The sequence below is a fragment of the Talpa europaea genome, assembly GCF_964194135.1.
Source record: "Talpa europaea genome assembly, chromosome: 3".
NCBI lineage: Eukaryota > Metazoa > Chordata > Mammalia > Eulipotyphla > Talpidae > Talpa > Talpa europaea.
The window spans coordinates 11266803-11289760 of NC_140069.1; the positions used below are offsets into that span (position 1 = coordinate 11266803).

Here is a 22958-nt window from a genome sequence, read left to right on the forward strand (position 1 = left end):
CCCCGCCGGGCATCTCCAGGGCCGGGGGCCCCGCGCCGCGCGTAGGCGGCTCCGCTGCGGCGCGCCCGGCTCTCTGCGCCGCTGTCGCTGGCATTTGGGCACCGCGCGCCGCGCTCGTCGCAGGAGGGGCGCAGCCGGCGGAAGGGCGCCCCGAGAGGGAGACCCCGGGAGCGCGAGCCCGGCCCGCCGCAGCCCGAGGGGACCCTCCCCGCCGGCGCCGGGAAGATGGAGGCGGTGATCGAGAGGGAGTGCGGCGCGCTCGGAGGCCTCTTCCAGACCATCATCAGCGACATGAAGGTAGGACGCCGGGGGCGCGGCCGCCGCGCACCCCCGCCCGGCGCGCCCGGCCACCTGCGGGAGCGCCCGGCCGCGCCACCTGCTCGCGGCGCGCGGGGTCCCGGGGCCTCCCGGGGGGGCGGGGGCGTCCGCTGACCCCGGGCCTCTTCCCGCCCTTTGTCCCCGGGGGCCGCGCCGTCGCGTGTCCCCGGGGGCCGCGCCGTCGCGTGTCCCCGGGGGTGCGGAGCCCCGGATCTAAGTTTCCCATTGTCTGTCACTGGCCGGAGCGTGCGCCCCGCGGGGCTGGGCGCGGGGCGGGCACCTGAGCCCCCTGGCACCGGGTGGGGAGGCCGTGGGGTCCGCCCGGGCGCGGGAACACGGCCCCCCACGCCCACCCGCGACCCCAGAGTCTCGGGAGGGAGGCCTCGCGCGCGCTCTGATTTCCAGGTGGGGGTGGGGGACTGAGCAAATTAGGGATTAATGAGTCTGTTGCAAAGCTGGCGAGGTGTGCGTGCCGCCCCTCGACGCTTCCCAGGGGCGCGGAGAAGTTCCCGGAGCCGCCTTGCAGGGGCTCCTCCTTCCCCTAGCTCTCAGCCTGAAGGGAAAATCGGGGTCCCCAAACAACTGTTTCACCCCCTTCTCTTGCCCCCCCCACCCCAACTCCATACACAAACACACACACTCCAGGATTTGTCTGGGAAGGATTGTGAAGATTGTGCACGCGCGCGTGCCTGTGTGTTGGGGGCGGGGAACAACACCCTGGCTTTTTTCTGCAAAGGGTGGGACTGGGGATAACCTGATCCCGGATTTTCTGGTGCAGAGAGACAGACGCGAGCTCTGTGTTACTCATCCAGGGGAAATAGAACCCGTGCGATAGGACTGGAGGTGGGAATTGGGGGTGGTGGGGTTTTTTTTTTTTTTAAATGTGTATTTAGGGAGCTTCTCTTTGGCACCAGCCCATCCCCAGTTTGCCTCAACAGATCCGGGGAGGTGGTGTTTAATTAAAAGCTGGGCTTCCAAAACGAGTGGGCAGGTTTGGAAAGCTGTGCAGCGAGTGGGTGTGGACCGCCCCTCTTCAGCCGCTGCCCGGGCGCCCACAGGAGCTTTTGTCTGATGGAGTGTAAGGTGCCGCGAGGGTTGAGCCTCCTCAGAGATTGACTTTGGGAAGGAATGCTCAGCTGTCAGGGCCTGCTGCCCCCGTGGAGAGGCAACTGCCACCTGGCCCAAGGTGAACTTTGCGAGGCTCCTTGGTCCTGTCCATTTTGAAATCCTGCAGCTGAGCTTGTGCCTTTTGTCAGAAATTGACATTCTTGTAGCGGAATCTGCAGCCAGCCTGGGATGCCTCTCAGCCAGTCACTTGGGAGTCACTTGGGATCTCTCGAACTAGCCCCTGTTCAGAGCCTGTCCCATCAGCGCCTTCGCCCCCAAGCCTCCTGGATTGGTTGAAGTGCTCTTGTGAGACAAAGATTGCTATCCCCCCTTGGACTCTGGGGTATTTCTTGTTAACTCAAATTCTGCATGCCTTTTCATCGAGCAAGATTTGGTTTAAGGCACACCTGGTGTATTCTGAGCACCAGGGGAAGAATTTGAGCTAGGTGGGTAAGGCTGCTTGTGTTTTTTTTGGAGGAGAGAAGTATTTCCAGTGGTAACAAGGAGCCCAGTGACCTGGCACATCTGCCCACTGCAGTCCCAGTGTTTACATCTGGAAAATTTTCCCCCTTTTTGTACCTTGATCCGTCATCCAGGCTTGGTTCTTCCCATGCAGCGGTTTGTGCCCAGAGCCCCCCGGGTAACCCAACAGAGGAGGCTGGCTCTCCTGCTTTCCACCTGCTGTCCCAGAGCAGTGGTCTCTGGCCCCGGTGGGATTTGTGGGCGCTAAGCTGTGAGCTTTTCTATGGCAAGATGCCAGTTAAAAATAAGCTTGCCTGTTTTTTAATGCCCTCTCAGCGCTGGAGCTATCGTTTGTGGTGCCTGTGTTCTTTACCTTTGAATTTAGTAGGGTTTCTTCATCCTGTGGGAAGGCATTGTAGTTTGTCGGTTTGGTTTCCCCAGTCAAAGCTTTTAAACAAGCAAGGCAGGGTGGAAGACGTTGGGGGTCTGCAGAATTTCAGACTTTGGGGGAGGAGAGCGTTAAGAGAGGGGGGTGTCTCATATACAAGATTGTTTTTGCATAAGACAGTTGCTGAAAGGTTTCAAGGAGTTTTCTTTTAAAAGACTTCCTCCTGGGTTCCATGGTAGGGATATCTAGGAAGGGAATTTTAAAATGTGGGCACATAGGCTCAGCAGCATGTATGTGTGAAGTCGGCCAACAGTCAAAGTCAGTTTTTAATTCTGAAATAGGCTGACTTTCCCACTTACCCTCTTTCTTGAACCCCCACCCCTGACTTTGTCATGGCCCCGGGTCCCCTTTCATTTTGCTTTGAAGGACTCCCGTAAATGTTGGGAACCTGTGTGGAATGCCGTCTTGATAAGATTTTTAGGTTATTCTCAAAAGTGTGATGTTGGACTGGGGTGAGGAGAGGGTAAGGAAAATGGTTTTTTAATAGCTTTTGATTCTCCAGAATGTGCAATAGCACAGGAAGGGAGTCAATTTCCTCTTTGGAGGGGGACATAAAGGAAAACACCCCCCCCCCCAAAGAATAATTTCAAGACTCATCCATCTTTCAAACCAAAGACACTGAAGACACGGAAAAGCTGGAGAGGATTCTCTCTGCTTTCTTCTGGTGACCCCCGTGTAATGGGGTCCTCCAACGAGTCTGTGGTTTTAGCCTTTCCAGGGGGGAGGGTGTGGAAGAAACCCTTGTTTCCCCCCCCCCCCCATGGGATCTAGCAGCAGCTGTTAAATAACTTATTGATTCCTTGATGAGAGGAAGCCTTGTGTTTTTCCCTTTCCTTCCACCTTACGGTGGTGGCCAGTCGAGGATGGTTGTGTGCAAAATCACTTACTGCTGCCTGTCTGTCCCCTCCACATAAATCACGTCATCTGGTTATGAGCTGCTCCCAAAGGAAAGGGGAGACAAGAGACTCCTATGGCTGGAGGGATGCCCCTTGCTGGTCTGTGTGTTGGGGGTGGGGGGCAGCAGCCTGGAAGTGACTGTGGAAGGCCAGTTGACTGACTTCTGGTGGTCCCAGGGCTCACTGCTTTAAGGACCCTGAATCTTTTGGTGGTATCTGTCCCTGATAAAGACAGGGTTGATGCTATAAATAGCAGATGGGCGCCATGACTTTTTTGAGAAAGTTTGAGCTACATGGGCACGCAGTGCTGTATTAGCTTCAGGTGTGCAACATGATGTGATTGTTGTTTTTATTACTAATTAAAAAATATTTAATTGAACCAGCACAGGTTTTGATGGTGTTCAGGGAGGTTTCATGACCAGAAGACAGGCCAAATCTGAAGACAGCTCACCCCGAGGATGTTTTTCTTCTTTTAATCAGTAACTTTAAGAAAACAATCAAAAGTTGGAGGCTAAAATCAAATATTTTCCTCTGCCTTGTTGCTCAAGAATCAGCATGTCAGGAGCTGAGTTGGACCTGAGCAGGGAGAACTTTGCACCAGGTTAGAGAGTGTGTCTGGCGTTATATAATGTGACCGAGGGTGAAAAAAACAGCCAATCACACCCTGAATTCCCCACCCCACACCCCACAGCTCACTTTAGACAGGGGTGTCCTGTTTCCAGCACCTGCGTTCAGCAGAATAGAGGCCTTGTTCCGCCCCTCCCAGCTACCCCCCACCTCTGTCTGCCACTAGAATCCTCACTTCTGCCTAAAATTAGAACTGCTTGAAAGGACTTCTTGAATTCCATGGAAATCTTTTGTGGTCCGAAGGCACGTCATGATATTTTCCCTTACTTATCATAAGATCAAGAATGTGGGTAGCGGGCCCAACAGTGGATAATGATTTCAGGGTTGTTTTCTTCCTCAACTGCTTTGGCTTTGGGGTTCCTATCAGAGAGGTTCGCTTCCTCAGTGTTTATTCAGGGCCTGCTCTGTGCAAGGCCTTTGGCTGGGCTGCCAGGAGCCAGATACGCAGGGCCTTTGGGAGCCATAAATGGGCATTGTGTACAGTATGGTGGCTGCAACGCAAGGGCTTGTCAGATGCCCTGGGAAGGCTGTCAGTGCCTGCGGACTGCCTCTCGAGGAAGACGTGAGAGCAGCCAGCGCCTCCGTCAGCGGCCAGGTGCTCCGAGGGGGGTGGGCCTCCCCTGGTAAATGGTGACACACAAAGGCAGGACAAGCCAAGCCCTTGTAAAGCACAGATGGGCCCATGTTGGCTTTTTGCTCAGCAAATGGCTGTGTTTGTCCAGGGTTTTACAGCTTCCTCGGTTGAGGCCTGTGGGAGAAGGAGTAAAGATGTCATAAAAGCAGCAGGGAATTGCCTGGAATGGGTGCCTGCTCGGAGGTTTAAGGCCTATTCTGTGAAGATTAATCTTTCTGGTTTTCTTGGCACTGATGTGGGTGCAGGTTTGGAAAGCAGTGATTTGTAGCTTTGGTGTTTCTGTGGAGAAATCTCTTAACGCTTCTTATTTAAATCGAAGTGTTTAGAAGTTGTTGTAAACCTCTCTGTACAGAAATTCCACAGTGTTGCCCCAAATAGGAGAGAGAAAGTCATTATCCTAGGTCATGCTTTGCAGGGAGGGTGAAGTGAGTTGGAATTTTGCTGGGTTCAGCCAGTACCCAGTTCTTGCAAGAGGAACATGTGCTTTTGCCATAGCATTTATTGAACATCAGCTACTTTGCAAGCACTGAGCTTGACGATCTGATTTCGGCAAGTAGAGATACAGAATTCCCAATGACTTGTGCATTTCAGAGAATCTGAACACTTTCGCAGTACAGGTATATTCTGTTCATGTGATGTCTCCTCATTGGCTGACTGCTTGGCCTTTGACCTCTTCTTTTGCCTCTTAGGGGTAGGGAAAAGGAAAAAACTTAAATGATGCCTGTCAATTGGTTGGCTCATGTTGAGGTCGTTAAAATGCTTGCAGGGTGAAAAGATTGAAACTATTGATCCATTTAGACGCTTTATCTGTAATTTTCATCTAGGCCTTTTCCATCTTCCCAGGGATGGGCGAGAGCTGGCAAGGCTCCTTCTGTTGTAAGACCGTTTAGATGTTCAAATTGGGTTTGGAAAAATGAGATCACTTTGAGTTTGCCATTACTTCTCGGAACTGCCTTCAGGACACTTTCCCCTAAAATCTGCACCTCTGCAAAAGCAAATACCTCTCCCCAAACCAAACAAAAGCCAAAGGCCAGATTTAGCTTCCTGGGATATCAGACAAGTATTTGGGGCTCCTCAAAGGGAACTGACTGAGGCCCTAAGCAGTTTAGCTCAGCTTTGCAGATTGCACCGCTGATAGGGCCTTATTAAGGAGCAAACTAGAGAGACAAATGAAGTAAATTAATTGGCTGGCCATGGAGGAAGCCCGTTGTCTTTGATTGCTGAGATTCTTGAATTAGCTGGAGGGTGCCGAGGGCTTCCTCTGAGCGTGAGATACACACACAAAACAAAATAACCTGCAAGAGCAAAACCCTCCCCGGCTTAGATCCTAAAGTAGGCCCCATTACTACCGTGTCCCTCCGCCCAGGGCTGTGTCATCCCAGTTTAAGATGCTCTGGTTTGCCACTGGGTCATGGTAAGTGGTCATGTGTTAAAAGGGCCAGGAAATCACTTGGTGGGAGCCTGCTCTGTGCCAGTGTAGGGTAAGGTAAAAAGTAACAGGCTTTTCTGCCCTCCCGCCATCAGGATGGATGACGGAACCCTGCGGTCCGGAATGCATGCTTGATGGTGGGCGCCTGGCGCAGGGTGTGGGCCTATTTATGGGATTCACCTGGGCTGAGAATGGGCTTTTAGGGGCGGCGTCCCGGGGACGCCAGCAGAAGCTGAGAACCCAAAGAAGCAGAGAGAAGCAGAGAGAACGTGAGAGAAGGCTGGAGAGCCCAGATAGAGTGAAGACTTGCTGGGGGTCTGGGAGGCCTGCCAGCCTCCAGGCCCCCCAGCCCCCCTTCCTGCCTGGTAATCCCAATAAAAGCCTGCACTGAGGGCTCCAGGACTCCTTCCTCCTTTACCCCGTCTGCTCGGGTCATAGAAAACCTGCACTGTGTCCTCCCTGCCACTATAGCCTGGCATTGTGCCCATTTTACAAATGAACAAAGGGAGGCTTGGAGAGAGACAACATGAGGTCTAAAGCCTTTTTGGGGTGGCTGGGTGTTCAGACCTCGGCCTATTTGATCCTAAACCTGGAGCTCTTCAGAGCATACCTAAGGTGCAAGGAGCATGGTGGGGATTTTTTTCTAGAAAATAGCATTTCTCTTGCCTGAGTCCTGTAGGAGAGGCAAAGAAGGGAAGGGAGCCAGGGTCTTATCTCCCAGCCTCTCGCCTAGAGCCAGCCTGGAGGTGTGAGCTGCTGGGGTTGCTGTGAAGTGGGCGGCTCCCATCTGGCTGTTGCCTTTGTGGAAATCATTTAATTTGTGATATATTGACATATTGTGGTTTCCTTTCTCCTACCTGTCAGTCCTCTCTAATGGACCACCTGGCTCTCCCTTCTCTTCTGCCCCTGGGTGTGCTGAGGGAAAAAGAAACTTTTGGGCCAGACTCCAGCCAGTCACCCGTGGCCTTGCCTCCTGACCTTGTCCCCACACACAGCACCTGCGGCCTATTCCGTGACTGACCTGGGGGGCCGCTTTTATATGTTTGGGGAGTCCTTGGGTCCCTGAGGCTGGGTGACTGTGTAAACTTGGCAGCCCCCCTAATTAGATGAATTAAGTTCACCCAAAGTTCAAAAGGCTCCTCAAAGAGAATGCCTTACCTTGAGCTCATTTTGTGTGCGGCCTTGGGACTCTTGTAAAAGCACCTTCTGTAGTTAATTACGTCCGGGTAGCCCTCCAGTTCGGGTGAGTCGGCAGAGCCAGTACCAGTCTGCCCGGAGAGGCGGCGGGCTCGCCGACAGAACTCCTTCCTGGGCTGGTTCTTGGCATACGCCACCCTGGTCATAGTTTCTAAGTGGTTTTTCTTTTCCTGTCTAGTTTAAGTGGGTGAAGAAAAAAAAAAATCAATTGAGTGCCTTTTGAGCTGTTTGTCTTTGTTTGCTTTCTTTGCCTCCAAGAATTTGGACAGCAGTAAAAGGATCAGCTTGCCGAGCTCGGTGGCCTCCTGACTCTTGGGGGTGGAGGACAGGTTTTGCCCCAGGCCCCCTTTGGGTCTCCTTCCCCAGGTGGCCTGGGCCTCCAGGGATGGTCTGGCCAGAAGAGGCACTTCTGAGCAGGTGAGCCTCCCTTGGTAAGGAGGGCCATGATGACTGGGAGCCCCTGAGAACTTTGGCAGTGATGCTGCATCCCGTACCCCGGAGGTCCTGAGTCTGTGCTGTTGGGGATAGATCCTGGGCTTTGGAGGCAGGCTGGGGAACCACGGAGCGCCCCACCATTTCTGCACCTCCAAGTGTCCTTCTCAGCTTCACCGAAGTCCAAGGAGCAGCATCTCTGGACCGTTGCACAACAAAGCAGATAGGCTCAGCTCCTGTACCAGATGCTGAAATTTGGCCAAGATGGAAAATTTTATCTTCAGTGTGTTCTACCACAATTCAAAAGTTTAAAAAAAAATGACAGTGAAGCAGCATTAAAATAAATGAATGGACATGTAAAAGGAAGAAAAAGGGCATCCTTAGACTATTTGGCTGTTTTTGATCAGCAGTACAACAGTGCTGGCCAAAAGGATTGTCTTCAGTCAGGGACATTGTCAGGTCCCTTCACCACTCGCCCCTGGTGACAGCTGAACACTTGACGACTGGATTTTTAATTTTATTCACCTTTAATGTGTTTATAGTGACACAGCCAGCATGTCACACTGCTTCCTGCCCACTGCCCACCCCCTCCCCACATCATTTCCTCTAGACCTGTCTTGGAGAAATTCTGGAAATGTTAATCCAGAGGTTTTAAATCACAGAGACAAGTTACTTAGTCTCCCTGAGCCTCAGTTTCCTCTTCCATAGAATGGGTCTGATAAAGCACCCCATGAGGGGCCATGCAGGTTCTGAAATGAGTTTGTGAAGGGGTCTCATGCTGCCCGGCACACAGGATCTAGGAGTAGCTGCTGTGTGTTTCCTGGCCTGTAGGTTTGGGAATGCAGTCTTCTGAACTCTTCAAATCTGTGTAGTAATTATCTCCACCATCTTTAGGGCAAACACTACCCCACCCTTTGCGGAGCTGTATTTAGAGCTTGCAGTGCAGTTGCAGGAAATGGAGAAAAGGAGTTTCTTTTCTTGCTGAGTAAATCCCCCCCTGAGTTCATTATAACCTCATCTGGCTCAGCAGGGTCTATTTGCATTTCTCTATTTGCAAACCCACTGTCTGTGTGTAAAAGGAGTGGGGATGCCTGGGTGCCCGGCTGGGGTGCTCAGGGTATTTATTTTAAAACCTTAAGGAAAGTCTTGGAAAGTTGGTGTTGAGACCGGGGAAGGGGCAGACTTGCATTGTAAGGGTCTTCTGTTTCTCTCTACACTGTTGGAGGGTCCCTCCTTGTCCTGCAGTGACCACCTGGTAGCAGCAGCTGATTACTGAACCTCTGTCCTTCCCAAGACTCCCTTTGGGTTCTCCTCCCTGCTTCCCTGCACCCCTGGCCCACCTGCCTTCTGGCCCCTGTGACAGGGCCCTCGCTGGCTGTCCAGTGGCCCCTGCCTCCCAGCCTGGATGTCCTGACTTCTTTGAATATTGTGCTCCTCGTTCTTTCTGTACCCTGCTTGGGGGACCCTCTCTGCCATTGTTACCTGTTGAAATCTTTCTCATCCTTCAAAGTCCCACCAGAAAGTTACCTCCTGTAGTCACACAGCCTGTGGCATTTTCCACGTTTCTTTGTTGATTCCACTTAGTATTTATTACCTTCTACCTTAGGGCTTTGGAGCTTGACGCTGCACTTCCTTCTGTATTTCTCTGGGCAGGCCACTCAGTCTCCTGTGTGTGTGTGTGTATGTACTACTTAAAGTTGAGGGTTATGCAAAATGTAAAGGAGTCGGCATGAAGTAAAGTGCTAAATAAAACGCTCTTGTGTCTCTGACTGTCCTAGTAATTCCGAGCAGGACACCGTCAGATGTCTCCGGAAACACAAGAAACCTGTTTTCCCTTAGAGAATGCAGTAGAGATGCATTCTCTATGTTTTCAGCTTTCAACACATAAATGATTTGAGAGAAGTTCGTGCGCATATCAGCAAATATGGTGACATGCCTGCTGCGTGCAGGGTGCTGATGGGTGGGGCAGAGACGCCCACGGACGAGACAGACACAGACCTTGCCCTAAAGTTGTTCACTGTGAAGAGGGACCGAGGAATAATTAGTAATTAGAGGTTGGTGCAGGCTTTTGGGGGGGCCCTGGGTGGGGGGCGGGAGGACAGTCAGGGAGGGCTTTTGGTACAGGTGGCAGCCACACTGAGGATCAATTTTATCATTAACATGCATTTATGTGGCACATCCAGGCCCAATTCTGAGTGCTTTACAAATTGGCTCTTAAAAATGTTAACCTTTTTAAAAAAAATTTATAATTTGAACCAAAGATAAGATTGTCAGTTTCAGGTGTACAAAGTAGTAATTCACTGAAATAAAGACCCTCAATCCTCCTAACCATCCAGTGAAGCAGTTGCTGCTATATTCTAATTTTACAGATGGAGAGACTGAGGCGCAGAGGGGTTAAGCCACTGCCCAGTCATAGCCTAGTCAGAGCTGGGATTTGTGCCCAGGAAGTCTGACTGCTAAGTCCCAGCCCCCATGCTGGGCCGTCTCTCACCCATGGCATTTTAGAATTGTCTTTCAGATTCTGGAATGGCTGTATTCCATTGACTTTGTGATAGCTTTCCTATCTTTCCCTTTAGGACTCAGTATGAATACGAACCAGATAAAGCATAAAACACTCTAGTATCTTCTCGGAGCTGCTTTTAGAAGCCCGGGGGGCTACATGCTATTGAAAGAGGAGTTTCACCAAAGACATGAAATTGTCATGAAAACGTGGGTGGGTGTCTCTGTTAGCAGAGGGAGACGGAGGGTGGGAGACGGAGTTGCTCAAGGTGACAAACACAGGACATGTTTGTTTTACTGGAGAAAGCCCCTGGTCCAGTCGCCCTGGCAACCGGCCTCTGCACCCTACATGACTGAGTGCAAAACAGGAAGGGGAGATATTTGCCGTTCAAGGCTGGAAATGCTTTGAGACAGCTCCCGGGGAGACTCAGTTTGACTTCCCAGGCCTGGCTTGAGGAGCCTGGCTCCTCCTGCAGCTGAGTGCCTTCCCATTAAGGAAGTCTTTGAGTTTGGTGTAATGGTTGCTCTTTGTTTTGAAGTGATTGTTTACTGAACCTTCAAAGCCAGCTCTCTAGCAGGATGTGATCTCGGGCCTGAATAATTGGATGAGGCACCCCAATAGGAAGCAAGTAGCGGGGAGCAGAGCCAGGAGCAGCTGATGGCCAAAGCCCTTGGCTCTAAGCACTGAGCCTCTGTGAACCGCTGCTGGAGGGACTGAGGTCGCCTTGCAAGCAGAAGTAGACCTGGAGCCAGGGTCCCCAGGAACCTGGCCTCCTTGATTTCGAGCTGGCCTTAATTGGGGACACCCTAATTAATTCACCGAGGAGGAAGCTTTCTCCTAAAAAAAAAAAATTAGCAAATGTTTTGAGAGCATTTCATGAGGGATTACTGCTAAAGATTATGTAAGTGTTATAAAGTTAATGAAAGGAAAACTCAGAAACCCCAGTTAAGTAAAAAAAAATCAGTCGCCCATAACCACTTGATTACAAAGTAGGTTATATGCTCATGTTTTTAGACAAAGACTCACGCACCCTGTGCTGTGCCAGCAATTTCTTTTTCCTCTTAACCTTTTATTGACACAGCCTCTCCGGTCATGGAATTACAAGCTATGTCCGTTTTACCAGCTGTGTGGTATTCTAGTTTTTTGTGTGTCTGCAGTTAATTCCTCAAGTGCTGGGGATACATTCCTGCCCTTCTGGAATTTATATTCTAGAGGATTGGAGTTGGGGATCTGAGGAGTACAAGGAACAGACAAGTTAAGAAAGTCAGTTCTCTTGTATAATAGAAGGATGATGTGCAGTGGGGGAAATAAAGCAGGGACAGTTTGCTGTTCTAAAACGGGGTGTCTAAGGAAGGTCTCGGGATGTGACAGTGGCGCAGCAGCTTGAAAAGTATGTGGAAGTCAGAGGGAGAGTGTTTCAGGCACGAGAAGAGCACGTGCAAAGGCCCCCAGGTAGGAGCTGTTTTATGCTGATTCACTGTTAGGCTTCTTCCAGTTCTGTGGCACCCCTGCAGAGACTTACATCCTGGTAGTTAGAGGTTGATTCCCTTTGATGTCTTCCCCTGAAGGATTTCTCCTGGGTCAGAGATACACATACTTTCCAAGGCTTATCTAGGGTTATAAAGTCAATGAAAGGACAGTTGTACAGTGCCTTCCAGAAAACACACATCTGTTCACATTCCACGTGTGAGTGCTCATCACTGAGGGGGTGATGATCTGCGTGTCGGAGCTGAGGAATTGCTGAGGCCTCAGCTTCAGCGCTTCAGAGGGACATGGCATCCCTTACCAAGTGCAGTGATTCTCAAATCTTGTTCTAGGTGGGTTTCGCCCCGTGTGAGTGTCTCCTGGGAAATGTGTGAAATGCAGGGGAGTGAGTGTGTGAAATGCAGGGGACACGCCCCCTTCCCCCCATGAGGTTGCTGCTCTGGTAGGGCTCAGGCATGGATAGTTCCAGCAGGCATCCCCTGTGTGCCTGATGGCTGGTGGTGGGATGACATCCAGAGTAGGTGACAGTGGGCTTGGCCCTGGGGCCACCCTGAGCCAGCTCACGGAGTGGGGAAGATCTCCATGCTGCCCTTCATCCCCCATCCACCTCCCTGGGATGTCTTCCAGGTGAGCAACCGACTCGCCACGCCCAGGCCTCTCCTGCTCTTCCAAATGTCCTTCCTCTGCCGATTCCATTTCTTTCACAGGGAGCGCTTGCTTCCTGCTTGCTTTCTTTCCTCTTGCTCGGTAAAATTCTTTTACCTTTGGGACCTAGGGGAGGCATCCCTCTGCCCCAAGCTTGCACCAGTCTTGTCTTCCTGTACTGTTTGCTTGTGATATCCTCAAAGACTTTGGGATGGGAGGTTTGTCCGTTGGTGTTCCTCCCAGCCTGAGTTCCTCCATGCTTTGGCCTCTTTATCTGGGTGTGACCCGAGCCTGCTCGGTGCCTGTGCATAGTAGGTGCTGATGCCATGCTGTGAGTCAGGGTGATTGACCTTGGACGTGGACTCACTGGCCCAGCAGTGGCCAGCATTAATGAGCTCCACGTGCTCATCAGCCTTCTAGCATTTTTGTGATTTCATTTACTCTCATTACCCTTCTTTGAGGTTAGCACTGCCAGGAGGGGAGGGCAGTGGGTGACTGAGTAACTTAGGCCACCCAGTGGGCAAATCCGAAGTTGGGCAGTCTGACTCCAGAGCCCTGCTCTTACACAGAGAGGAGGCCTCCCTCACACCTCTCAGATTGGCACATGCTGCCCAGCTGGGCCCTCTGTCCAGGCAAGGAGAATGACAGTCAGCAGACCCATCCAGAGAGGCAAGGACTGAAGAAAGAAATGCAGCCCTCACTATCTTGCGTGGCACCCACCTGGGTGTCACCCCTAGCAGACCCAGTGGGAGCTGGGGCTGGTGGGTGAGTGTAAAGGCAGGACAGGACACTGTGCAGGTTTTCTGATCCCATGCAGTCCGGGTGAAGGAGGAGTCAGAGTCCTCAGTGGCTTTGCAGGTTTTTATTGGGATTACCAGGTACACGGCAGGCAGGGGGGCTGGGGGGCCTGCCAGCCTCCCAGCCCCCAGCAGGTCTTCACTCTATGGGGCTCTTCGGCCTTCTCTCGGCTTCTGCTTGGCTTCTGCACCTTTGCTTCTCTCTCTCGGCTTCTCTTCGGCTTCTGCTGGCGTCCTTGTGATGCCGCTTAAAAGCCCAGTCTCAGCCCAGGTGAATCCCATCTACCTATGCCCACACCCCACTCCAGGTGCCCGCCATCAGGCATGCATCCAGGACTGCAAGAATCCATCATCTATCCTGATGGCGGGAGGGCAGAAAAGCCTGACATTTTTCCTTACCTTACAGTGAGGCATGGTTTAGTGTGTTTGGGGGGGGAGGGGGTTGCAGGGGGGGTGGGCGGTGCTGTTTAGTGGAAGATGGCAGTGCACTGAGTGTGCACAGGGTGGGGAGGCCGCTGCGCCTCAGGGTGGAGTGGGCAAGCCCCTCAGCTGGCCACCCTACCTTGGGAGAGGCCACAGATTAAAAGGGAGTGAGCGATGAACTCAGAGGCGGTCATGGTCTATTCCAGGGCCATGGGTGCCTGTGTCTCTGCCTGGGGTGGAGAGCGATGGCCCCTAAGAGGAACTAGTCCCTGAAATGCAGAAACAGTCCAGGAGCTGGGCGGAGGCAAATGAGGGAGGTGAGTGCCGGGGAGGGGAGCTGGATGAGCACGGGCGGACGTGCAGCAAGAGACAGAGGTGCTAGTAATCCCTCACCTGCTCCCAGGGCGTGCCTGTCTCCATGTATTTTGCTGAGGTTCATTATCTCGTGCGCATTAGGTGCAGGCATAAACTCACAGAGCAGAAGCTTTGGACTCTGTTGAGTGGGACAAAGGTTAGAGGGAGGAGGTGGATATTTATTATTCGGGGGAAGCATAAACGTACATAGATGGTCCTTATGATCACACAGGTGCGGGCAGCCAGCCCTCAGGTGATACAGTTACTGAGTACAGGTGACTGTTTCAGGGTCTCGGGCGAACCCACCAAGCAATTTATTTTGAAAAGAGACGGGCATGTTAGCAGCAGCTGCTGAAATGAAGAGCTTGTGAGAGCAGCCCCCTCCCCTTCCGTGACCTGAGGCAAATTACTTAGCTTTCTCTGCCCCGTTTTCCCATGGAAAAAGGAAAGTGTTCTGTGCGGTTCTGCCCTCCTCTGGTGGGTGGGAGTCCCTTTGCACTCTCAAGCACCGTGTAAGTGTGAGCCCGTGCTGAGGACGGTCATGAAGTGCACTTGGACTGGCCGGTGCAGGGGTTGGATTTTGGAAGTGTGGTCATCAAATGTCAGGTGGCTGCCAGGAGGGGGTGACCCCTCCCTCCTCCCTGGCTCTCCTTGGGGAGGACTAGCTGGTATAAGAAACTGAATCCAAGCGGTAAAAACTGGGGATGGAGAAGTGTTGGGGGAATGGGAAAGAAGAGGAGGCGGGGTTCGTTTTCCAAGAAACGCAGAGCATGGGACACAAACGCCAGCTTTGCCATAAGCGAAAATAGAGCCAGAGGCCTGGCTGGAGCTGGGGAGCACCCCAGAGTGCTGGTGACCTGGTCACGGTGTGACTGGTCCTGCTCAGCGTGGCAGTGTTCTGTTTTCTGTGCAGGCCTGTGGCCACCAACCGCCTGTGGCTGTCCTGTCGGAACAACTGGAAGGGTGACTAGTACCAGGGAGGAGCTGAATTGTAAATTTTATTTGGTTGTAATTTGAATTTAAATAAGCCCATGTACCTAGTGGCTGTCCTTTGGGGTGGCGCAGGATGCACAAAGCATGCTTATTGGTAGGAAACCTAACATAACACCCCTTTGAAGATACAGGGGCATTACTTGTTTGTTTGTTTGTTTGTTTTTCTCCCCAAGTGGAGACCTACCCGTATGTCAGCAAACAGACATTCTGGACATGGAACCTCATAACGCAGGCGGGAAGAACGCCAGCTTGCTGTCCTTGTCCACATCAGGGTGTGTGAGAGTTACAAATGGAGCAGCTTGTGAGGATGGAGGGAGGGAGCACCTTTTGTGGTTAAATCTTCCTTTTCATAGGCATATTTATTGCTTGGTGAGCTTGGGCAAGTTGCTGAGGGTGGGCAGGCTCACATTGATTATCCCCAAGGCTGTCATCCACTTGATGGACAGGGATAATTAGTGGATTAGGCAAGCCCCAATCAGAGAATAAAAGCCCAGGAATGGTTTTTATGATGGATGGGCTTACTCAGGGCCTTTCATCTGGGGATCTTAGGAGCCCTTCATCTCGCAGGATGGGGTGGGGAAGGGTGGTTTTGGGGACAAAGCTGTGTCAGGCATCCACGGGCCCGCCCTGTCCTTCCTCCCGCACACACTTCTGGAAGCCAGCTGACTCCGCCTGGCGCTGGCAGATGCAAGGAAGTCCAGAGTCCTCTGCTTAAGTCAGAAGGTGCCACTTTTGAAGCTTGGCTTTTCATTTTCCTGAGGTCTGAACTCATCTAGGGGTGTGCCTACGAGAAGAAGGAGAGGGGTGCTGTGGGCCTGGCGCCTCACTCTCCGTGATGAGGTTCCCACAGACCTGGGGCGACTGGAGCAGCGGTGCAGGGGTGCAGGCCATAGTCACCGCCTGTACAGATGCTCTTAGACTCTGACCTGGGAGAAGCAGGTCTGTTCCAGTGCCTCTGTACACCTGAGGATGAGATAAAATCACACAAATCAGGCAGATGGCAGCAACTGTGATCATTTCTGGTTTCTTTCTGTAGGGCCTTTTGCTGCACAAAGGATTTTCTTTCTTTTGTGTTTCATGTTTATTCACATGACTGAGGTCTCTAACCATTTCTCGGGTGACCTTACAATCCCCCTGGGGATACTTCTGATAGGGTTTTGGGTGTTCGGGGAGCTCTGCTCCACTTTGTCTGGCCTCCTATAGGATCCAAATGTCAAGCAGGCTCCAGTGTTCCCTCCTAGCTAGCTTCCAGCTGGACTGGGCTGGAGGAGCTTGGCCCACAAAGTTGGGCAGATCTGGGGTCAAATTTCAACCTAGACTAGAGCTATGCAACCTCTCTGTGCCTCAGTTCCCTCAGCTGTAAAATAATAGCAGCACCTGCTCTTGGGGTGTCATAAGAATGGGCTAGGAGCCTCTGGCAAGGCTGGTCTTTGGGCACCTAGCCTCAGCGTCACTCAGATTGAATGTGCAGTTTCCCAGTCTCCTCTGCCCCCCAGGCCAAGGTTGTCTGAACCTGCAAGTTTGCAAGTTAAAGCTCAGCAACGGGGGTATGTAGCAGAGCACACGTGTGCTTGGCAAATGGTGACACTAATGAGTGTTGATGACAGTGAAGCTTGTCAGTGAAAAGGGGCAAAGGATGTCCATTTAGTTGTACCCCCAAGGCTTGAGTTCTCAGCAGCCCTGCTGGTGAACCAGCCTCTCTGGCACCCTTGGGCAGGCCAGAGACTGTTCAGCTGGAGCCCCACTCCCAGTGGCCTCCGCTGACCCTATTTTATTCTCCGTTCAGCCCAACTCCTCTTGCATCTCCTCCAGCCCTGGCTTCTCTCAAATTGTCCCTTCTCCTCCGTGAGGCAGCGCCGGTGTCAGATTCCCTCAGCTGCCCCTGGGGTTGTGCTGTCACAGCCGGCTGGGCTGGGAGAGGCAGTTGCTGCATTATTTATGGGGCACTGTTAACTAGCCGCGTGGATGAGTTACACACAGTTTATTCTTCTGCTCCGTGTGTGGGATGCCATCCTAGGCCTGTTTAACACAAAACAGAACAAGGCACAAAAGAACCCCAAGCCCGCATGGCCGGCTTCAGCGCCCCGTGCCAGGGTAGGCTGCCAGGGTAGGCGAGTGGCCTTCGGGTCTGGGGAAAGAGGATGGAGGAGAGGCAAAGGTACTGGGGGAGAAGGGAGTTTCCAGACTCCACCTGGAAGGTGGGTGGGGAAGCCAAGGTGCGTGTTTGTGTAGGTGGCCTCAACTCTGGAGATCTGCGATTTGGGTGGGCCTTTTCCCTGAGAAGTGAGAACATACTTCATTCTCCTCCCCTGTCCCCAGAGGACCAGGCTGCGTCAGGTACGTGCCCCTTAGTCAGGGTCTCTGGTCACTGGCTGGTGTGTGACGTATGCCACTCGCCTCCGAAGGACGCCACCCCGCCTTCCTCTGCTGCCCCATTTGTGATGAAACTCAGGACCTTGCGTGGCAGGGCTTGTTCATGGTCACCTCGTCCAGCAGGGGAGTGGGGAGGATGCAGGGAGGGTGGGGAGGGCCCCACTCCGTGGCTGCAGATTGAGGGAGCCCCAGAGTTCTCGGTCAGAAGAGGGGGCAGTGGTGCAGCTTGATGGAGGGGGTTCTCCGCTGGCCTGTGAGTGTATGGGGGACTCTTCCTGTCTCTCAGACCTGGTGTGACCTCAGTTCCATTTTCAACGATCTAGGAAGATTCCACACCTCCTTCCTCTCCCCTCCAGAGAATTCCAGGTGTCTTGAGGGCAGGAGTCTTTTTTCCCCTTTGCCCCCTGGCCCCCCCCCCCCCCCCCCCCCCCCCCCCGTCTTTGGACTTGGTGCACCTGGGTGCTGAGTGGGTCCAGTCTCTGATGTCGGTCCGTCTGGAAGGTTGTGAAACCCTTGTGTTCACAGGTGAACCCCACAGCGGGGTCTGTGTTGGGGCTTTGTCTCTCCGGGAGTGGATTTTCCTCCACGCTGAATAGAGCCAGTCAGCAGCCCGCCTCAGCAGGCAGCTTTTGGGACTTGGCGGTAGGCCATGCAGATTAGAAAATTAAGGACGCTTTCTAAGAGCATTCTCAATGCCTCCGGTGTCTTGATATGCAGATTTGTCTAGAAAGGTGGGCATGGCCTCCTCTATTAAGCCTAGAACCTCCCCTCTCAATTCTCTTGCAGTCTCTCTTCCTACAGTCACGTTCTCACTTGCCTCCTGCTCCCATTCTGCCACCTCCAAGCTTTTGAATTTGCGTAGTAAAAGTACTTTCAGGTGGGCAGAAACTTTTTTTTCCCTTCCTTGAAGGAAACTTAAAAAATCTGGAACAACCCAAACTCACCTTGCCTTTAAATTGTAATAGCATTTACACACTTAAAAAAAATCCCAACAAGGAGGTTTTTGTCTTCTGTTCTTAGAAGGTTTTTTCTTTTTTTTTAAGAATTCATTAAATTATACATTGCCTAAAACAGGTGGGCCTGCCACTCTGATAGACTGTCAAATACCATGAAGTCAGGAGAGAATGTCTTTTGGAGCCTTTTGACGAGTGGGCGTTCGTGGGCGGCAAGCTGTGTGTGCGCCCCTCGACTGATTGGGGACGTGCCTTCCCTTGCTAATTTGGTAAAGACTGAAAAGAGGCTGTGAGTGGGGGCAGAGAAGTAGTTTAAGTGGTTGGAGCAGTGGAGGTTTTCAGGCACATTCATCTTGGGTTTGAGTATCTCCTCCCCCAGCCTGAGAGACGCAGAGAAATTGACTCCCAGGCCCAGCTGCTGCCTCTTTTCCCTCCTGGGGCGCAGTGAGGTGCAGAGGGTACCTGTGCCCAATAGGGTCTGTCCTGCAAATGGTCCCAGCCCAGATAGGTGGTCTGACTTACAGTGTTTTTTTTTTTTTTTTTAGCCATCCTGCTTGTCCTTTATCCCTTTATTCCCTGCCCATCCTCTTAACCTCAGGCCTTCCGAATACTCACTGATGTCCATTGGCTTTTGAAAGTGTTTTTTATGTTATTAAATTTTCTGCTATCCAAATGTTTAATTTTTTTTTTTTTTTGGACATTCTGACATCCTTTCCTGCACATGATTGTCTCCCTCTCCCTTGGTTTTGCTGTGAATGTCAGCATTTCGCACTTCCTGTGGCTGAATGATACTCCGTAGTGTGGGTGGCTCACCTCTCCTTGATGCAGTGGTGATCGATGGGTATTTAGGCTGCTCCACGCCCTGGCTCTTGTAAATGCTGCTGCTGTGAACATTGTGGAATAAATAGTGTTTTGTGTTGATGTTTCCTGCTCCTTGGAGAGACGCCCGCGTGCCATGCCAGGTCATACGGTGTTTCCGCTTTTAGTTCTTCAAGGTGAATCCAGCTTGCTTTCCAGCGTGGCCGTGCCAGCTTACATTCCCACCAGGGTTGTAGTAGGGCGCCTCTTCTTCCCCATCCTCTCCAGCACTTGTTGTTGGGGGTCTCTTTAATGTGTGCCATTCCCACGGGTGTGGTTTTAACCTGCAGCTTTCCTTGCAAGCAGTGAACACTTTTTCACGTCTGTTGGATTGTGGGCATCCTCTTTGGCGAATTGTCTGTAGCTGCTGCCGTTTGTTAATTGCATTGTTTGTTTTGTTTTTGTTGAATTGTATGAGTTTTTCGTCCATCTTGGATATTCACTCATGGCCTTAGAGGGTTTTTAAGCCTCTCCTCCAACATCCTGAGACCCCTGTGAGCACACTGACACTCGGGTGTTGTCTGAAGGGCCTGTGAGCGGCAGCTGTGTCGGGCAGGCGCTGAGCCCTTGCGATGTCTCACTTAATTCTCCTCACGCCAGACCTTGAAGCAGTGGCTCATCCCGAGCAGAGGGATAGCAGGTGGACCAGAGGTTCCTTCCCGCGGATTGCACTCCCGATTTGATTTCTTCTTTTTCCCCACGGTCTTTTCATAGTCAGTGTTCAGGAATAGCGATGGGATTGCTTGTTTTTATTAATGACCCTTAGAAGGGAACGGGCTCTGGGAGGCAGTGAGTTCCCCAATTACTTATGCGCGGGGCTAAGACCAGGACTCAGACTCCAGGCTCCCTGCACAGGAATCTCGCCTTCTGGCCATGTTGCTCACCTTTCTCTTGGAACTGTCGTGGATCATCTCCGTGACCTTCCCTAGGTGGCTGGTGCTGGGGCAGGAGAACCCGCTCTCCTGTCCTCCTCCGTCCGTGAGGGATGCTGGTAGGTTGCAACCTCTGGCTTGAAATTGTGCAGAAGTACAAATCAGACTTTTCAAGGTGCTTCTTGTGCTGTCTTGTGGGTCAGAACGAGAAGGAATGTGTAGGGTTGCTTGTGCCCTGTGCTTTTAAGGCTGCTGACTGATGCCCACGTGTACAGAGATCTCCAGTGACCAGCCAGGGGACTCTGATCTTGACCCTGTCTCTGCAATAACTTGCATGCTGACATCGAATGGCTTCTCATACCTGGGCATGATAAGAGGACGGTAAATGTATTAGGTGTTGTAATTGAATTCCCTGCCATGTCTCGGTGGGCCTGGAATGGTATCCTGAGCTCTTAGGAGGTTCATTAAGTGTAAGTTGCTCTGGGGTTGGGCACCCCAGGGCGCACACATGCGATGGAGACTGTGTGGCTTCACAGTGCCTGGTGTGGGGTCAGTGCTTGCGTTCAGTTGCAGAGCGCCTCTGCCAGGAGCTAGGCAGGCAGGGTCCTGATCGCCTGAACTTCCCAGGGCAGCAAATTGCCTCTTTAAGGAATAAAGCCAGGGCCCTGCATGGGGATAAGAGGGTCTCAAAGGCACAGAAGCAGAGCTGATGGATGTGAACCAGCAGCAGGTATGAGACAGACGTGACGGTTTAGGAGGACTGTAAATTCACGGGGCCGTTGTTGCCAGAACTTCTAATTTAATGTTAAATTTTCCTTTTAATGTTATGACTTTACTGTTTCCATAAAAGTGACACATGACCCTTATAAGAAAAACTACAGTCTTAGAGGAAAGTACAAAGAAAAGCACCACTTAGATCCAAACCTCCGCTCCTAGAAATATCCTGTTTAATATCTGGAAGACACTTTTGCAGATATCTCTGTGTACATCTTCAGACACACTCAGCAGCTAGAGAAATGTATAAATAGGCACTTTTAGAACACGGTGTTCCTGCAATGCACGATATTTTCAAAATAAAAACACTTAATGCTACTTGCTTTTATCAGAAGCGTTGAAACTGAAGTCATTGCTGAACTTCACATAATTGTTTCTTCCCTCCAAAACTAAGTGTCTCCATATTCCTCTAAAGCAGTGGTTCTTAGTTAAGGGGAGGGGGGACCGGGGGAGTTTTGTCCCCAGGGGGGACATGTGGCAATGTCTGGAGACTTTTTTTTTAAGATTGATTTATTTATGCATACAAGAACTAGGGTGTAGGCAGAGGTGTGGGGGGTGGGTGAGAAGATTCACCAGAGATAGAGTGGGGAGCAGAACAGGCAGACTGACTGAAATACTCTGCTGAGGGGAGCAGTGGGCGAGACAGGAGAGGCCTGCTGCGCCATGTGGGTCTGTGCTGCAGTGGCTGGTGATAGCCTGATAGCTCTGTCTTTAACCTGTGCGCCACCAGGGAGGCCCCTGGAGACATTTTTGACTGTAAAGGTTCTGGCCACAGCAGGGGACGGGAGCTACTATGATGTACAGGATCCCCCAACCCCCAGTTATCCAGCCTGCAGTGTCAAGGTTGAGAAACTGCACTAATGGTACGAGAAAAAGATGACTAAAACCACTAGGAAGGTGAAGTCATTATGTTTTAACACAGTTGCACTTCTAGGCTCTTTTGCTTGGGCTTCTGTAATGAAAGATGAGATGATTAACCTCATTATGTGTTTTCCCTCCTCCTCTTAGCAGAGTCTAGAGGTGGCATATGTTGTTTTTGCCTTGTCAAGGTTCATAACATTTACATTCTGTCCTGCAGCCACAACCCCCAGATGTTTAGTTTCATTCTACATTTAAATGATTTGGGGCCAAAAGCCACTTCTCAAACGTGGTTTGCCTCTGGGTTTTCTCTTGCATCGCCCCTTGGTAGGTTGGTAACTTGATCTTAATACGCACTCAGTAAGTATGGGAAGTGGGTGTCAGACCCCACCTTGGTCTGCTGAGGTCAGAATTTCTAAATTGGGTGTCAGAGTAACACACTTGAAAGAAGAGGAGAGAGGACTGTGAGGTTGTGAAACAGGGTCCTGGATGCGTGGAATTGGGAGCTGTAAGCAGGAGAGCTGTGGATGGTGTGCTGTTATCTTCCATGTGGAAACAGGCATTGGGCTTAACTTTGAGCCTCCCGGAAGGTTAGAACAAGGGTGCATGGAAATCAGGGACAGGGTGGTAGACATGGGCTGTTAGGGGAGGGTGCTAAGTTCACCTTTAGCAGAGGTATGCCGGGGAACACCAGTTGTCATATTGTACTTGGATCCTGGGTCTAAGCCCTTCCTGGCAGCTTTATTTAGGTAACTTCCCAACCTTGAGATTCCGATGGCCTGATGATGCTTCCCAACAGCCCCAGTCGCTCTGGTTCTTCCCCCCGCCTCCTGGGATAAGGGATAGGGGGAGAACAGCGAGGGCTGTGATGACGTGGTTCAGGACGGAGCCTAGCATTTTCTGCACACCTTGAATATGGATTCTCTATCTCTTGACTCAAAAAACACCTTTTTGAGTGTTTGTATTAATGTGGTAGATTCTCCCCCTACGACTTTTCCACTTGCTGTGTTTGGCAACTACAAGAAAGACCCAGGGACTGAGCACATTCTAAACCAGTTCCTGAGCTGAGACATGTGTTCATAATCTGGGCCACACAGCGTGGACTGCAGCTGTGTCCTCTGTTTACTCGGAATCGGTGTTCTGTTAATGTCGCCTTCTGATGTCTATCCCGGTGTGACTGACCGATGCCTTTGTTTTGTTGTAGGGGAGCTACCCAGTGTGGGAAGATTTCATAAACAAAGCAGGAAAACTGCAGTCCCAGCTTCGGTAAGTAGAGGCACGTCCTCCCCGGGGAAATGGCGACATCCTTTGATGCAGGTGGGGATGGGACAGACCTGCCATGCGGTTTGGGGATCATCGTGGAGGCTTAATGGGTATAGAAGCATGCAGTGGCCTCTGATTCAGGTGCTGCCACTTGCCTGCTCTGCATTGGGGTCCCAATCCCCATGCACAGTAGAGCTCCATCTACTCTGACTCCCTTGTAGCGATTTTGAGAGTCAAGTGAGGTTCAACATGGCAGGTAA

At 51.6% G+C, this 22958-nt stretch overlaps 1 protein-coding gene across 17 annotated transcripts in view; it reads left to right on the forward strand.

The window, feature by feature from the left end:
* Window positions 1–225: 225 nt before the first annotated feature.
* The window catches only part of MTSS1 (MTSS I-BAR domain containing 1), a gene marked incomplete at both ends in the record, with an annotated part of 132027 nt that continues 109294 nt past the window's right edge, over window positions 226–22958 (forward strand). For all 17 annotated transcript variants that reach the window (XM_084230310.1, XM_084230306.1, XM_084230300.1 and 14 more), the window contains 2 exons: window positions 226–297; window positions 22640–22701. In XM_084230310.1, the coding sequence (XP_084086436.1) occupies window positions 226–297; window positions 22640–22701 (134 nt within the window). The remainder of the gene's footprint in view (window positions 298–22639; window positions 22702–22958) is intronic.